Source organism: Pongo abelii, chromosome 14, assembly GCF_028885655.2.
Source record: "Pongo abelii isolate AG06213 chromosome 14, NHGRI_mPonAbe1-v2.0_pri, whole genome shotgun sequence".
Taxonomy (NCBI): Eukaryota; Metazoa; Chordata; class Mammalia; order Primates; family Hominidae; genus Pongo; species Pongo abelii.
This window is the reverse complement of record NC_071999.2, coordinates 47,157,120-47,174,923: the sequence shown is the minus strand read 5'-3', so window position 1 is coordinate 47,174,923 and position 17,804 is coordinate 47,157,120. Positions and strand designations below refer to the sequence as shown.

The following is a 17,804-nucleotide window of genomic DNA, read 5'->3' as shown; positions in this document are numbered from 1 at the left end:
AGAACCAAAAATGGGAAAAGAGATCACATTTCAGTAATCTCACAAAATGTTGAATTTATACTTTATGATTTCTACATCTTACCATTTCTCCAATTAGTGGCTTCCAAATGTTTTAAGACCCATAGCCCACAATAAGAAATCCACACATGTTACAACGCCCCCACTTCTTCTCAGGTGCAATGCATTCTGACTTTTCCATTCTTCTCTGTTCTATTTTAAAAATAATGCTCATTGCAGTTTACTAACTAGGTTATAAATTACTAATGAGTCATAACCCGAAGCTTTAAAACAATGTCTTAAATTAAATAAATACATACTACCTATAAACTGTTACTCAATCACACTTGCCAAATCAGCTTATACACATATAAAATGAAAATTAGCTAAATACCCCTTCTTAAATTAAGAAAGAATGAATGTAACTATGGGAGTAGGGGGAAAATATTAATAATACTTAACTGAAGTAAATTTATTTCAATTAGCTATAAGTATTAATTTCAAAGAAAACATAAAATCATTTGGTGTTAGAGAAAAGCAATCAACTCAAGATAAGTTCAGTTTTCTATCCAAAATAATAATTTCAAAATTTGGGAAGAAGAGTTGGGCCAGGACATTATTGTAGACTAACAAAATATAAAATAAAGGCCAGGTGTGGTGGCTCATGCCTGTAATCCCAGCACTTTAGGAGACTGAAGTGAATGAATCACTGGGGCTCAGGAGTTCCAGACCAGCCTGGGCAACATGGTGAAACCTTGTCTCTACAAAAAAAATTAAAAATAGCCTGGCATGGTACTGTGCACCTGTAATCCCAGCTACTTTGATTGCTGAAGAGGGAGGATCACTTGAGCCTGGGAGGTGGAGGTTACAGTGAGCTGAGATCACGCCACTACACTCCAGCCTGGGGGACAGAGCCAGACCCTGTCTCAAAAAAAAGAAAAAAGGCCAGGTGCGGTAGCTCATGCCTGTAATCCCAGCACTTTGGGAGGCCATGGCAGGCGGATCACCTGAGGTCAGGAGTTCAAGATCAGCCTGGCCAACATGGTGAAACCCCGTCTCTACTAAAAATACAAAAAATTAGCCAGGTGTGGTGGCGGGCACCTGTAATCCCAGCTACTCGGGAGGCTGAGGCAGGAAAATCACTTGAACCTGCGAGGCAGAGGTTGCAGTGAGCCAAGATCATGCCACTGTACTCCAGCCTGGACGACAACAGCAAAACTCCATCTCAAAAAAAAAGATGTAAAATAAAGATTTTTACACAGAAACAAAGCATAATAAAAGCAGTACCTTAACACACGAATTTTAAGGAAAGCGTAACACAGCTGAAGTTTCTGATAGAACCCAGAGGAAAATCCTAAGATCAATATTTAAACAGAACCTAGTGTATCATTCAGCCTATGAGAATAAATGTTTGCATAAAAATTTAAATTCCCAGAAAGCCCCCCAATAGACATAAATTATATTTTGGGATATGTAAACTAGTTACTTTTTGCTACTATTCAACTCTTGACATGAAAATACTTTAAAAGAAATTTACTTTGGGAAGCCGAGGCGGGCAGATCATGAGGTCAAGAGGTCAAAGATCAAGACCATCCTTGCCAACATGGTGAAACCCCGTCTCTACTAAAAAAAATCAGCTGGGTGTGGTGGTACATGCCTGTAGTCCCAGTTACTTGGGAGGCTGAGGCAGGAGAATCGCTTGAACCCAGAATGTGGAGGTTACAGTGAGCCGAGATTGTGCCACTGCACTCCAGCCTGGCGACAGAGCGAAACTCTGTCTCAAAAAAAAGAGGCCAGGCGTAGTGGCTCACACCTATAATCCCAGCACTTTGGGAGGCCGAGGCGGGCGGATCACGAGGTCAGGAGATCAAGACCATCCTGGCTAACATGGTGAAACCCCATCACTACCAAAAATACAAAAATTAGCCGGGCGTGGTGGCGGGCACCTATAGTCCCAGCTACTTGGGAGGCTGAGGCAGGAGAATGGCATGAACCTGGGAGGCGGAGCTTGCAGTGAGGCAAGATCGCACCACTGCACTCCAGCCTGGGCTACAGAGCGAGACTCCGTCTCAAAAAAAAAAAAAGAAATTTATATTTGAAAACCAAAAGCTATTCATTTATCCACGCAGCAGATATACTATATTGAGCATCTCAAAGTCACAGGGTCTGGAAACACAAGGGTGAATAGGCTTCCCCAATGAAGCTAACATTCCAGTGCAGAAAATAGGTGTGATGCAAGCAAACAAAACAATTAAACTTTGTAAATATCCAAACAGGGAAAACCACGAGTAGAAACATTAAAGTCAAGTTCCTTATAGCTGGAAATACTTTCCTGGTTAAAGACAGTTAAATAAATGGTAAATAAATCCATCCAAATGTCTGAGTTCCTTGCACCTTCCATGCTATACCTCCCCACTCAATAGGAAATGGTTGGAGCTAAATAAAAAGGAGAAAGTGGCAGCAAGAGATGAAAAAGTGAGGAAGAGGTGCATATGAGTACCAGCTAAGCAGAGGCAGAGGCCAGAAGGAAGGAACCATCTGGCCTACACACATAAAGGGGAGAGAGTGCAGAGTTGAGAAAGGACCCTGGACGCTAGACAGAGCAGGGATTGCAGTTTACCGTGCCCGTTCTATTACTTATTGGCTATTTAACTTAGATAATGTAAAAGCCTCCTAAACCTTTTCACCAGTAAAATGGAGATGGCACTATTAGCTATCTCTAGGAGAAGGGCGATAATTAAATGAGATCATACATTAAGTAAAGCAACTAGAAAGTGCTAGGCAGACAAAAAATTAGTTGTTTTTATTCCCACTGTATCCAGAAGACTACATTTTCATCTTTGTAAAATAATGCTTTTCTGACCCAACCCAAAGTGTTGTTTTGAGGATCAAATAAATATATTTGAAAAACTCATCTAATTTAGAACATTAAACAATGACTTTTTAACTTGGTGTTTTTTTTTTTTTTTTTTTTTTTTTGAGACAGAGTCTCACTCTGTTGGCATGCACTGGCACAATCTTGGCTCACTGCAACCTCCGCCTCCCGGGTTCAAGCGATTCTCCTGCCTCAGCCTCCTGAGTAGCTGGGATTACAGGTGCCCACCACCACCATGCCCAGTTAATTTTTGTATTTTTAGTAGAGACGGGGTTTCACCATGTTGGCCAGGCTGGTCTCGAACTCCTGACCTCAGGTAATTCACCCACCTGGGCCTCCCAAAGTGCTGGGATTACAGGCGTGAGCCACTGCAACCAACCCACTTATTCTTTACAAACAGTAAATTAATAAAGAAACATAGGAATAAAATATTCCTATGTTTCTAACAAAGATCTTAAGTTTCTGAATCCACTTTGATTTGTGTGTGTGTGTGTGTGTGTATATTTTCTTTTGTTTTGTTTTGATTTTGCATACCAGCAGGTATTCAAGGAATTTCACCATGGGGGTGCTGCTTCTTCGCTAACCACCTGGAGAAGTGACTTTTTATTTATTTATTTATTTATTTATTTATAATTTTTTTTGAGACAGGGTCTCACTCTGTCGCCCAGATTGTAGGGCAGTGGTGCAATTGTGGCTCACTGCAACCTCCACCTCCTGGGCTCAAGTGATCCTCCCACATCGGCCTTCCAAAGTGTTGGGATTACAGGCATGAACCACCTCCCCCAACTGAGAAGTGAATTTCTATAGCACACAAGGGGAAAACACATACCCAGGGTAGATGAAATGCCTAACAGCAGGGGAAGTGGTCTTTACATTTGCAACAAAGAAAGCATTTAAATAACCCCTTTTGTTTGGCAACCACAGAATTGGACAGTCGTCTGGGAAGTCACCTCCAGGCTCATTTACAAATAATGGTGATTTTATTTATTTATTTCCAATCTTTTTTCCCCAGAGTTAGGTATAATTGACAAATAAAAAATTGTATATATTTAAGGTGTACAACTTGATGTTTGGATATATATTCACCACAATCAAGCTAACTGACATATCCATAGGTACCATTTCTCTTTTTCATTCCTTTTCTTCTTTCAACCTCCAGATTATTTTAAAGGCTGGAGGCTGAACCCAGTAGCACATAAGATTATAAACTTTTATGCACCCAAGCTACTGGAGTATCTCTCTCATGTAATTTTGGATAAACAGAGACAAATGTTCTACTTCCCAACTCTCTTTTTAAATATTCTGTCAGCAAAAGAATCAACCATTACAATATTACCTTATGACAAGCAAGGTTACAATTAATTAGGTTATAGCCCATCTTAGAGTAATTACATTTCAGATTGGTGGCTCCCTGGTGAAATTTTGTTATTTTCGGGAAGAGTTCCACAGATGGCTAATTCTATCAAAGTTGTTTTGATTTATGCTACCTCAAGTTGATCATGATATTTTGACTTCTGTCTTCTACTGACATTGGGGGTTGGGGAGTGACTGGTTACTGAGTCCTGTTGTTCCTTATACCCAAATTTTATCCTCCATAACACACAGGGTACACACATTGTAGTTTCTTTTTTATACACGGACATTCAGAGAGAAAGCAATTAAGAGATGTGATCAAGAACAGCATAAACACAATGATAGTCCCTTCATTTGAAGCTGTCTTCCTAATACTTCCCTGTCCCTGGGAAAGGACTGCTTATATTTTAACATATCTAGTTCTTATTGGATCAATGCATTCTTAATATGTATATTTAAGAGGAGATATTCTAACAAATCTAACGTTTATATGTCCTCTTTAGCTTTTTGGAAACCATACAATGACAGGAGACTACCTACCATACTCATCAAAAGGCCCCCCACAAAATGAACTATTTTCGTTTTCTGACCTGAACTATAATTAAAAGTAAATAGTAGTAACGTAGCCTTCTATATTTAAAATAATGAGTCCCTCTGACTAGTTTTTTATAATTCATTCATTCACTATAAAACATCTTTATTGAGTGTCTTCTCTGTGATAGGCCCTGTTCTCCATCTCAGGGATTAACCAGTGGACAAGATCAGGAAGGCTCTGCCTTCGTGGAGCTTCTAGTCAGTAAAATTTATTAATAAATACTTATTAAGAAATCATCAAAAAAATGATTTCAGTATGCCATTTTCCATCTAGTTGTAGAAAACAATTCACTTTTACCTGTCCAACATTTTGGTACTGGCTCGTTCCAGTTTCTCTAGGATCTGAGGAAGTTGGGTGTCATCGTCATATGAACCTCCCCAGCCAAGAACTCGGGCAAGGTCATTTCCTGTACCCAAAGGCAACACTCCCAGCTGACACTGAAAGAGAGTGCAACAGGGTGACTTTCAGACAAGTTGAGAAATAGGCACTACTGCATTTCTGCACCTCTCTGGCAAGTATGTTAGTATGTATTCATGTTAACTAGCAAGAAAAAGAATTAGCACTTGCCTGTTTATTCAAGTTGAGCTTATCAATTTCTGACAAAACCCAACCTACACTTCCATCGCCTCCACAAACAAGAATCCGGAAATTGTCAAACTTCTGAAATAATCTTAAACTGAAAGCAAAAAGGATTTTATTTTAGTATAAAGAAATAAAAATCACTTTCCTCAATTCTTTGTTATTCTGTATCGGTATTCATATGCAGATTAAATATAAGAACTCCTACTTACATGTTAATTATACCATAAACATTCACTGAAGTGTAATTTTAACTCAAGAAAACTTCTGAATCATAAGGAGGAAAGGGAATGATAAGTAGAAATGAAGATAAAATTAGGAGGAATGGGGGTGAGAAATAAGAAAACAAAAAAGAAGCAGAGACCGGAAAAGGTAAAGTAATACAAGATGGTGGAAGTAGTGGTTCTTCTCTTTCTATTACAAGAATAAATTCTTTCCTTAAGAATTACAAACCATGGGTAAGGAATCTAGGGTGCTGATGCTAATGAGTGATGCTCAGGCAGTTCCTAAAGACACCAATAATTGTATTGCTCTCAGGACTCCCAACTGGCTTTTTCTCCTCCTCTTCTCCTATTCTCAGGCCCATCCTTCTATTTTCCCTCATCTCAACTTTTGACACATCCTGTCTCCTAAATGTACCCTTGTACACTTACTTCAAGTATTATGGAAAATCTGAAAAATATTAAAGGGACAATCTCAGGAAGTTTCATCAAGAGAGGTCCTTGGAGCCTTTGAGGACAAATGGGAAAATAAATCAAGACTATAAGATAATGGAACTATAAAGGATTATAAAATGGATATGTTAGAAAGGGGGACAAAACTACCCTAGCATGGCAGAGACAAAGAAGGTGAGAAGAGAGGCTAGATGAGGAAACTCTAGGACCTCAGCAGAGGAAAGGAAGAGCAGTACACGTAGCTAAAGAGGAAGCTGGGTATAAATGAAGAAGACCAACATCCATGTGACCAGAAGGGCCTGAGACTTAGCAAGATAAAGGCAATGGAAGCAGGAAGGAAGACTCAGGGGGCAAAAGTGAACAGAGGCACCAAGAGAGAAGAAAGGAGAGAAACCGAGAAGACAGAGGAAAGTATCACATTACAAAACACGAAATGCCTTTTCAGGTTCTGGTATCAAAAATCCCCATTTCTACTTCTGCGTTCATGCTTTAAGGTAACGGTGGAACCCAAGAGAAAAGCTGAGTTGTTGTAAGTATATTAGATAGAGGTTTGAAGGCCACTGGTTCAGAAGACATAATATCGCCTCTTAAGAAAAATCATATGCATACCCTAAAAATGTATTGAAAGTGCCAAAAGGTATATTTTTCCTCAGTGAAAATACCACTTAGTTCATTTTATCTTACAGATTTTAAGTTATATGACATCCAGAAAGCTGAAAAGAATCATCAACAAAAGTATTTCTTTGTCATTTATGTGAACTGAGTCTGAGATCCTTGAAGAACTGCCCTTGACAGCCATGAGAGTCCCTGTACTTTGGTTTAATAATCGATTATTTATATTATATGTAAATCAATATCAGCCTTCCATGCAAATCATTTTCTAATATTACTTCATATTTCTATATTTACGCAAGTTGATCTTTCTTGGAGCTAAAGAAATTGTTAGTATTGTTTGACATAGAATATATTCTAAAACATTTTCTAAACAAATTTTGGAATTGAGAAATTAGGAATTTATACAAGACAGCTGTGTAACTATCCAAAAGGTTGTGTTAAAACTTATAATTAGAGCTTTAAAACGAGGGAGGGATCTAGAGGAATCTGTAATTTGCATGAGCTGAAAAACCAAACACATTAAACACCTAGTCCTACATTGTATTCAAATAAGATTTATCAATAATCAGTTACCCTAAATGAGGACCTCCATTCATTAAATCAAACACCTGAGCCGGATTTAGCAACTGTTTAAAGCGACGAAGGAACTTTACTCCCTGATTATCTCCACTCTTAGAATTGACAAAAACCAATAGAGGACTAACACAGAACGAAAATGTTGCTCTACAGAAACCTGTAAAAAAAACACAATACAAGATCAATACATACGGCTTTCTCTTTTAAATTATTAGCAAACATTCAGAGAAAAGAAAATAAATTTATAAAAACTGGAGCATTAAGTTATAATTTAGCTCTCCAAATAGAGATAGGTTAACTATTTACATACAATATATGTTTGTATGTAATTCTTATGTTCATATTCAATATTTCAAAGTATTTTAACTGCTCTTTTCTGAAGTCTGAGAGAATATTTTAAAATTTATAGTAAACAAAATCAGGGCTTAGGTTGGGGGAGAGGGCTGTTAATAGCATAGGTTTTAAAAAAAGTCACATATTTTGAGGTTTATAAACTTATATCTTCAGGTTTATAAACTTATATCTAAGATATCTATTGGCATAAATTAAAAAGTTTGAAAAGCATAAAGCAAGATATCAATGCAAGACATTAATAATAGTACAGTCCTCCCTGTGTATTCTTGGGGAACTGGCTGCAGGAGCCCTATGAATATCAAAATCCACAGTTGCTCAAGTCTGTTACATAAAACAGCATAGCATTATACATGGTAAAAAGCCTTTGTAATACTGTTTGCTTAGAAGGAAGTAATTAGTATGCAATCCCAAAACCGGTGTTGTAGAGGGGTTCCTCAGCACTTTACAGTTAAGTTGTAAGATTTTGGGAAAAGTGCATTTATAGGAATATAAATTCCTACAATGAAATTACAGAAAAACAGATTTTAATAACAGCCATGATAAAAGGCAGTTTCAATTATAGAGGAAAAAAACACTTATAAAAATTAACCTTTTCAGATTGTATTGCAGTACAGAGTAATGATCTTATTTCATACTAAAACGTAAAATCTAAAAGTCTTATATACAGTAATTTCGCCAATGTTAATAGCCATTCTACAACTTTCACTTAAATATATTCTTTTAAAAATGGAATGTACTTTCAGCAATTTAAATGGAATTATTTTAGAAAAACTGACTACAATAGTCAATTACCATCATAGTTATTCTAGGAAAAGAAATATACGTATCAATATTAAATATACCAGAAATATACGTACTTACACTACTGCTACATACCATCGGAATCGGTGCTGTTTAGTGCAATTGGAGGTATGATAGATACTTTACATTGACCAAGTGGACATATTGGATGGTATAAATCTTTGCAGGCAGTGTGTACCTAATAACAAACAAACATACCTTCAAGAATCATAAAAATAATGTTCTGCCATTATAAATCACATCTAAGGAACTGATAATCTAGAATCAACTGTACCACAAAATGTTCAGTAATTCATAAACTACTTTAAATGGTATAACATTTATACTTCAGGAAATGACTAAACATTTTAGAAACGGAAATTTGATTTTGGTCCATGCAACCATTTTTTGTAATTATCTCAGAGAAGAATATATAGTTAATGAATAAGTGAATATATAGTTAATGAACAAGTGGTGAAGGCAAAGAGAAAGGAAGAGAAGAGACCAAGTGCAGAGGAAGGGAGGCAGAGAAGAGAAAAAGAAGGGGAAAAGGAAGAAGAAGGAGGGAAATTAACCAGTGTGTCAATACATTGCCCATAAAGTAAACTGATGACACAACATTTATTTTGTTCTTATAAAAATTCTTATAAAATTTAACAAAGATAAAATCTATAAAGTGCCTGCTTTTTCTGCAGTAATCCCATAACTTTCTATTCACATTTCTTTTATGACATTTCCCTATTATTAAAGTTACAAGTACCCCCATGCTTATTTTCTCAGCTGGGCTGCTGCTCTGTAAGGTAAAGGAAAGTGAAGCGTATCACAGGCACCCAGTAAATGTGCTTTCAGTAGAAATGAGTTTCATGGTCATGCAAGGTACTATTGAGAACAAAAACAAGGATAACTTATTAAGTAGGACCCAGGCAATTTAGTTAGTGTACTTGTCTGGAGAGCCTTCTAAATGTTTTAACCAGTAAAAGCAGACACTTTTCATCAAGTTCTTATTTAACATGACTTTATTTTATTAGTCCTTTTAGAAATCTGGTATAATTAAACCTGTATTTATCAAAACCTTTGGGAGAATAACTAAAATTCAATAATAATTCTAATTCTGGTGATGACCTGTTTTTAGACAGTTTTCTATTATGCTTTACAATAATTAACAATCCAAATGCATTTTAGAAAAACCAGCACACACAGATAGCTTTAAAAGTAATTTTAAAATGTATAAGAACCATGGAGCAAAACAGAAAGGTATTTATAATAATGCTAAATAAGAAAAGCAGATGATCAAATTATATCTTCACAATTTTTACAAAAAAGGTAAAACTATGTCCACAGACCTGGATGACAGTAGGAAATATTATAAGTTGATTCATTAGGCTTATAGGGCTATAGGCTTTTTTATTTTGTTTTCTTTTTTTACTACATAGACTATGTTTCAGGCACTAGGTATCCTGCTGTTAGAAACTCATGTTTTTGTTTGTTTTTTTGACATGGAGTTTCGCTCTTGTTGCCCAAGCTGGAGTGCAATGGCGCAATCTCAGCTCACTGCAACCTCCACCTCCAGGGTTCAAGCGACTCTACTGCCTCAGCCTTGCAATCTCAGCTCACTGCAACCTCCACCTCCAGGGTTCAAGCGACTCTACTGCCTCAGCCTCCCAAGTAGCTGGGACTACAGGCACCTGCCACCACTCCTGGCAAATTTTTGTATTTTTAGTAAAAACGGGGTTTCACCATGTTAGCCAGGCTGGTCTTGAACTCCTGACCTCAGATGATCCACCCACCTCGGCCTCCCAAAGTGCTGGAATTACAGGCGTTCATGTTTTTTATTTTTTATTTTTTGAGATGATGTTTCGCTCTTGTTGCCCAGGCTAGAGTGGAATGGTGCAATCTCAGCTCACCACAACCTCCAACTCCCAGGTTCAAGCGATTCTCCTGCTTCAGCATCCCAAGTAGCTGGGATTACAGGTATGCACTACCGTGCCCAGCCAATGTTTTTGTATTTTTAGTACAGACGGGGTTCCACCATGTTGGTCAAGCTGGTCTCGAACTCCTGACCTCAGGTGATTCACATGCCTTGGCCTCTCCAGGTGCTGGGATTACAGGCATGAGCCACTGCACCAGGCCAGAAACTCATGTTTTAAAGGCAAAATAATATGTAAACAGGCAAATGGTTGTGCATACGAAGTGCAAGAATAAGAGAGGTGCTATAAGGTGATGGTAGCTCATCCAACATACACAGGGTGGGGCAGGAATGATGTCACAAGGTGAAATTTGAGTTTGCCAGGAAAAAAGGCATCCTCCCTTCTACCATCTGTAATACCACTGCTATTCTAGTTAAGAAATGTTTAAAAGTTAGCGGTGAATAGAATGAGCAAGTAATAAACCTAATTAACTCCTGCTATTAAAGTTAACAGAGTTTAAAAACTACTGATTTTTTTTTTAAAGTAAAGATATACAAATTGCAGGTAAAAAAATTTACATAAAACCTTTCTAAAATAATTCATCACATATTATGTGTTTTCTTTTCCTTTTTGTTTGAGAGGCAGAGTCTTGCTCTGTCGCCCAGGCTGGAGTGCAGTGGCACGATCTCAGCTCACTGCAACCTCCACCTCCCGGGTTCAAGCAATTCTCCTGCCTCAGCCTCCCGAGTAGCTGGGATTACAGGCACCCACCACCACGCCCAACTAATTTTTGTATTTTTAGTAGAGATGGGGTTTCACTGTGTTAGCCAGGATGGTCTTGATCTCCTAACCCTGTGATCCGCCCACCTCAGCCTCCTAAAGTGCTGGGATTACAGGTGTGAGCCACCGCGCCCGGCCGTGTTTTCTTTCTAATACATTGGAAGTGAACAGTTGAAGCTCTAGAAGTAGAGAAATCGACTTTAGTAAATGTACAGGCCAATAAAAATAGCAGGAAAATTTGTTATCAGTGGTTGTCCTCTCAAAAAGAAATCTGAAGTGGAATGATGATTTAAAATCTTGTTTATGGGTAGAATTCCTTTAAAATAAAAAAATGGCATAAGAAGGTTTTGGGGGCTAGGCTTGCACTAAGATTGTAAAGAGAGACACCTGTTACAGTCTATATATTAGATTAAATGAGATAAGAGAAAAAGTATTAGTAACATATCTAAGGCTAGTAAAAAAGGCAATCAATGAAGAATAACAGAAGCATGAGGACAAAGAGAAGAAACACAGATTTACCTATCAGGCCTAACTAAAAAGTGGTAGGACTTATTTTCCTTTGTGGCCTATCAGATAATCTCATTGATTAGGAAAGCAATACATCACACATCTCTTACATTTGCTGATCTACACCATACATACCAAAAACAATAGTTTTTCCATATGTTAAAATTTGAGGCTGGCTTCCAAATTTCAGCCAGCAATGTTAAAAGACAAGACTCAAAACCACCAAATAAGTCAGCGCCAGTGCAAGGCAATCACTATCATCGTAGAGCAGCATCGCCCAGTGCTGAGATGAACACTCACACCCACGACCTCCTCATTCTGCAGTTTTTCAGTCCCATGCCACTGTCTGCATGACCTCCTTCCTACTCTGACTGTCCTCACACAGTCCAGAGGCCCTGTCCTCACCATATCTGGCATAAATAATCAGCTGTTGGCTTCATGTTCGGCTGCATGTGCTGTTCACCTCTGTCAGAGAGCACTGGTAGGGTTGTAGCAAATTTACATGTCACATGTCAACCAAAATTTGGTGACATACCAGAGAAGGGCTTTCAGGTAGTAAAATAGGCCCGAATATAGCAAATCACTGTGTTGATAAAGCAAAATGAAAAAACAATACAACCATGGGTAAGAGATTCTGAGGCACAGGACATGGATGAACAAGAGTAAGTTTTACAGGGCATTTGAAACAATGACCAGACTAGGAGGACTATACTGTAAGGAAAGAAGGATGCCATCATGAGATGCGTATGCTACCAGGCTCAGCTCTGTCATAAATTCTTTGCTTTGCCTCTAAACCATGTGGATGACAAAGTTAGGGAAAGAAGCTAATTTAAAAGGATGAACTGATTCCAAAACCCTCACCATTGTCTTACACCAAAGGCATTTCCAATCCTGTAGGCGGAGAACACTGCCGCATGTTTTGTCGCAGACAGCACACTTGGCACTTACAGGCAGGTTGCCCTCGAGCCACTGGTGAGGCATCGCGACCTGTGGAGAAGGAAGAAAGGGCAGCCAGGTGAAGACTGGCGGACACCAACCTTACACCAGGGGAGATTTTGAATCATTTCTCACTCTAGGGGGTCAGTAGTACGTTTCATGCATAGCATTCACTCATTTACCCCACATTTATTGAGCATCTATTATGAATGTTCAAGGAATATAAAAGTAAGGTAAAAGCCTTGCCCTTCAGGGTTCAGGTAGATTTAGCTGAGGCACGTAAAGGGATTACAATAAAGTGATCACTAAGCATTCCCAGAAATCTATATGCATGGTGCAGCGGAGGCAAGGTTTTGAAAGTGGAGGTACACTGTTGAGAGGCAACCCCAAAGTCTGAAGAGTGAACATCTCAGCTAAGCCTTAAAGAACATCTCAGAGTTCATCAGAGGTCGACAACAACAGCCCAGCACAAGGGCCACTTCTAAGCCCTATTCACAACAGATTTCCTTCAAAATCTAAGAGCTAAAGAAGCTATGAAGGATTGAATGAAAAATAAAAACTCGGAATCAACCAAACCTTCTATTAAATCCTAATAATAAGCATTCCTACTTATCTTTCTCAGTTTCCACAAGAGCAGAACATAAAAGAGGAGTTACTGGGAAGAGAGCAGAGACAGAGCAGCAGCTTACGCCATCTTCATCTTCTATAATGTCCTTCCCGATGGAGGCCAGGGTAGTCCATTTACAGTTATTTGTTGCTCTCACTGCACATCTTTTGTGAGCCTTGAATTTACACACTAAAAAAAAAAAAAAAAAGAGCAACTGCTTTTAAGTGGACAAGAACTTTTGGACCAATGATTAAAGGAAATCACAGCATAAAATTTTAAAAGGGAGGGAGGAAGTAGAAGAAAACAAATATATTTAAAAGATTAAATTATTCTGCAACAATAGTAATGGTATTCTAGAAAACAAATATGGCTATGTATTTATGAAGCACTTTTACCAGCTATAAGTAGACTTCTACTTAGAGGAACAGAAAAGAAATAAATGCAAAAGAATTACTGCTTGAGAAGGCAGACAACACACACACAGAAGACAGGGAGAGAGGGAAGCAAATAAAATTTGGTAGCAGGTCTGCTGGTGACATCCCATTTTTAAATGTAGGTGCTGATTATATGAATGTGTTTAATTTGTGAAAATTCATCAAGCTGTACATTTCTGGTATTGTATTTTTCTACACATATAAAATACTGATTATAAGTCTGAAAATGTCAGTACGATAAAGTTGATCCAGGGGGCTGTAAAGTGCAAGTATACCAACAAGACAGCCAGGCATCATGGAAAATAGGTTGGTGAGGGTCACAAACACGGCCCTATCTTTGGAAAGTATTATGTTGAGATGACCAAATGACAAATGTAGAAAGAAGGGATGATGAAGTGATGTTGTCACTACAGGCTTCACTAAATCTCCCCAGCCATATTATCAAAAGGAACTTATAAAAGAGAAATTGGAGGAAATAACTAGGGAAAAAAAGCAGCACATATATGGAAAAACAAGTGAACTATAGGTTATTTGAAAAATTAACCATACTTACGAAAATTGGAACTTGACTATTATTAAACACATTTATCTCTCTAAGGAAAATATACAAATATTAGTGGATACTGATATTAGGTCAGCTCCTGACTTTTAGCTAAACAGTTAAAAGTAGAGAGCATTTCAGTGGAAACATACTAAGGTAAGTGTTGGTAAATTTAAATGCAAAGTATCTCCTTTTCATGTGATTTTCTGGATTTCTAAGTCAATCATTAACAAATTTTGCATTACACACCATTCTCTTCAAACTGTCTTAATTTGATATAACACAAAAACAGAAGTTTCAGGTAAAATAACTAAGATGTCTTTAGTCAAATGTTCAAAGTGCTTCACGTATTATGACTAGTCTATGTACAAATGGATGGTTAAACTGAGCTGGTTTATCCTTGAAAAATATTAGTCTAGGCCAGGCACAGTGGCTCACGCCTGTAATCCCAGCACTCTGGGACGCTGAGGTGGTGGATCACCTGAGGTCAGGAGTTTGAGACCAGCCTGGTCAAAAAGGTGAAACCTCGTCTCTACTAACAATAAAAAAAATTAGCCAGGTGTGATGGCGCATGCCTGTATCCCAGCTACTCGGGATTCTTATGAGACATAAGAATTGCTTGAGCCCAGGAAGGCAGAGGTTGCAGTGAGCCAAGATCATGCCACTGCACTCCAGCCTGGGAGACAGAGCAACACTCTGTCTCAAAAAATAATAACAATAATAATAATGATAATAATGTATACACATTGGAAATGTTTTGCTTACCTTCTCTTTTGTGTACTTTGAAAAATTCTTTCCCTTCCACCATTTTTGTTATAAATGAGTGTGTAACTAGAACACAGACTTCATATAGAAAATAATACTTCACTTGAGGCTGGGCATGGTGGCTTACACCTGTAATCCCAGCACTTTGGGAGGCCGACGCAGGTGGATCACCTGAAGTCCAGAGTTCGAGACCAGCCTGGCCAACATGGTGAAACCCCGTCTCTACTAAAAATACAAAAATTAGCTGGGCGTGGTGGCGCACGCCTGTAGTCCCAGCTACTCGAGAGGCTGAGGCAAGAGAATCGCTTGAACCTGGGAGACGGGGGTTGCAGTGAGCCAAGATCATGCCGTTGCACTCCAGCCTGGTGACAGAGTGAGACTCCATCTCAAAAAAAAAAAGAAAATAATACTTCACTTGAATTTTGTTGCTGATAAATCCTAAGTGTGAAGACACAACACCATCAAAAGGAAGCTTAGCTTGGTGAAAATTTTTACAATGACTTACTCTCTTTTGCTCTAACATAAGTGACTACTTTAAACTGGTTGGTTAGCATCTCTAGGACTTTTCATCTATTATGGTCTTTGTCAAAAGTGGAGTCCTAAAACTATCTGCAACAGATGCCCCAGGGTGCTTTATAAGTACAAATAAGTACTTGATATCCACAGTCAATATCTGGCTTCTAAGGAGAAAAGCAGGACATAAAAGAGAGTAATGGTATAATTTCATAGCTTTTTGAAAATTTTGCCATTAAAAATCAAACAGCCCACTAAAGATAAAAAAAATCACACTTTTATAATAATAAAGTGCTTCATGTAATGAGCCTTGAAAATTACCAAGTTGCTTAATATAACATAACACTAATAATAAAACAAATCAGACTGTAATTATGGTAACTAAGAAATGAGAGTGATCAGCAGGCACTCGAATTTTGTTAGTTAACAAATTTCTCCAGACAAGTTATTGTCAAATAAAGCACTTTCCCCTGACCTGTAAAGTTATCGTTTAAAATGACAGAATTTAAAAAATAGGTCAGGCCTGGTGGCTCATGCCTGAAATCCCAGCACTTTGGGAGGCCAAGGTGGGCGGACCACCTGAGGTCGGGAGTTCGAGACCATCCTGGCCAACATGGTGAAACTCCATCTCTACTAAAAATACAAAAATTAGCTGGGCATGGTGGCACGCGCCTGTAGTCCCAGCTACTTGGGAGGCCGAGGCATGAGAATCACTTGAACCCAGAAGGCAGAGGTTGCAATGAGCTGAGATCACACCACTGCACTCCAGCCTGGCAACAGAGCAAGATTCCATCTCAAAAAAAAAAAAAAAAAAAAAAAGCAGACGTAATAAGATTATGATTTTTTATTACAATATTCAGTATTTACTATACTAAATCTTTGTGAGTGTTAAAAATCAGTTAAGTGTGGTGGTTTAATCCCCGCATTTCCAAAGGCCAAGGTGGGAGGATAGCTTGAGCCCAGGAGTTTGAGACCAGCCTGGGCAACATGGTGAGACCTAGTCTCTGCAAATAATAATAAAAAAAAAAAGTTAGCCAGCCATGGGTGGTGCATGCCAGTGGTGCCAGCTACTTGGGAGGCCAAGGTGGGAGAATTGCTTGCGCCTGGGCAATTAAGGCTGCAATGAGCCGTGATTGTGCCACTGCACTCCAGTCTGAGCAACAAAATGAGTCCCCCCATTGCAAAAAAAAAAAAACATTTAAGATCAAAATTCATAAATACCCATGATGACATATTTGATGCTGCTGATTTTTTTTAAATTATCATTTATCTTTTTTGGTTAAATTACTGTTTAAATAACTGTAAAGGACAATTATGCCCTGAAATTATAATTAATATTCTTGATTAACTTAGGGGATTTTTAATAAATTCTATTTTTCTGTCTCCTATTTTTCATTCATATAATATTTTATATATGCAAAGCTTTAAAATAATAACTTTAGTTATTCAATATAAATCTAGGAAACAAATCAGTATGGCTTCATTTTATTGTGGAAATGAGGGTAGAAAGGCTAGTAAATGTAGTGAAGGCTTCACACACAGGGTAGAAAGGCTAGTAAATGTAGTGAAGGCTTCACACACTGGAAGCTGAATTCTATGCTAATACAAAGTTATTCATATTCACTGTTGAACAAATTATTATATTTGCATCTGTTACAATATTTAAAACCTCTTGTATCTAATGTTTTCAGTTTTATCAAGCACGCTGCTTATTCAGATTTTAGGGGGTTTTCAAAAGTGTAAGTATGACTTTGATTATGATGAAATCCAGAATAACCATATTCTCATAAAATATAAAAAGGCAAATTTTATATTTATTAAACCCTTGGGATTTATAAAATCTTCTGCTATGGTTCTGAAAATACTAATAGGCAAGATACTGCAGATTAAAAAATTTTTACCAGCAAAGGAAATGAATACTAATATATAATTTTCTTTAAAAAATTATTTAATCCAATAATTGAGACTTTTTTAAAGTCTTGAAAATTACATTATTTATAGAAGAATATAACAAATTTATTTGTTTTGTTTTGTTTTTTTGGAGACAGAGTTTCACTCTTGTTGCCTAGGCTGGAGTGCAATGGCCCGATCTCTGCTCACTGCAACCTCCAACTCCCGGGTTCAAGCAATTCTCCTGCCTTAGCCTCCAGAGTAGCTGGGATCACAGGCATGCACCACCACACCTCGCTAATTTTGTATTTTTAGTAGACACGGGGTTTCTCCATGTTGGTCAGGCTGGTCTTGAACTCCCAACCTCAGGTGATCCGCCTGCCTCGGCCTCCCGAAGTGCTGGGATTACAGGCGTGAGCCACCGTGCCCGGCTGAATATAACAAATTTATTTAAAGACTTTTAAGTTTCTTATTCTCACCAAACAATGTAATTTTCATTTTTCTTTTAAAATGCTTAGAAAAATAT

At 38.0% G+C, this 17,804-nt stretch overlaps 1 protein-coding gene across 10 annotated transcripts in view; it reads right to left on the bottom strand.

Moving 5' to 3' along the window:
- DGKH (diacylglycerol kinase eta) overlaps positions 1 to 17,804 on the bottom strand; it is a 204,216-nt gene that overhangs the window by 66,469 nt on the left and 119,943 nt on the right. For 9 of the 10 annotated variants that reach the window (XM_054528957.2, XM_054528950.2, XM_054528952.2 and 6 more), the window contains 6 exons: positions 13,218 to 13,324; positions 12,454 to 12,579; positions 8,495 to 8,597; positions 7,262 to 7,421; positions 5,388 to 5,496; positions 5,118 to 5,257 (listed from right to left, as the gene is read on the bottom strand). In XM_054528957.2, coding sequence (XP_054384932.1) covers positions 5,118 to 5,257; positions 5,388 to 5,496; positions 7,262 to 7,421; positions 8,495 to 8,597; positions 12,454 to 12,579; positions 13,218 to 13,324 — 745 coding nt within the window. The remainder of the gene's footprint in view (positions 1 to 5,117; positions 5,258 to 5,387; positions 5,497 to 7,261; positions 7,422 to 8,494; positions 8,598 to 12,453; positions 12,580 to 13,217; positions 13,325 to 17,804) is intronic. The other variant, XM_024230941.3, reaches the window with a different exon arrangement.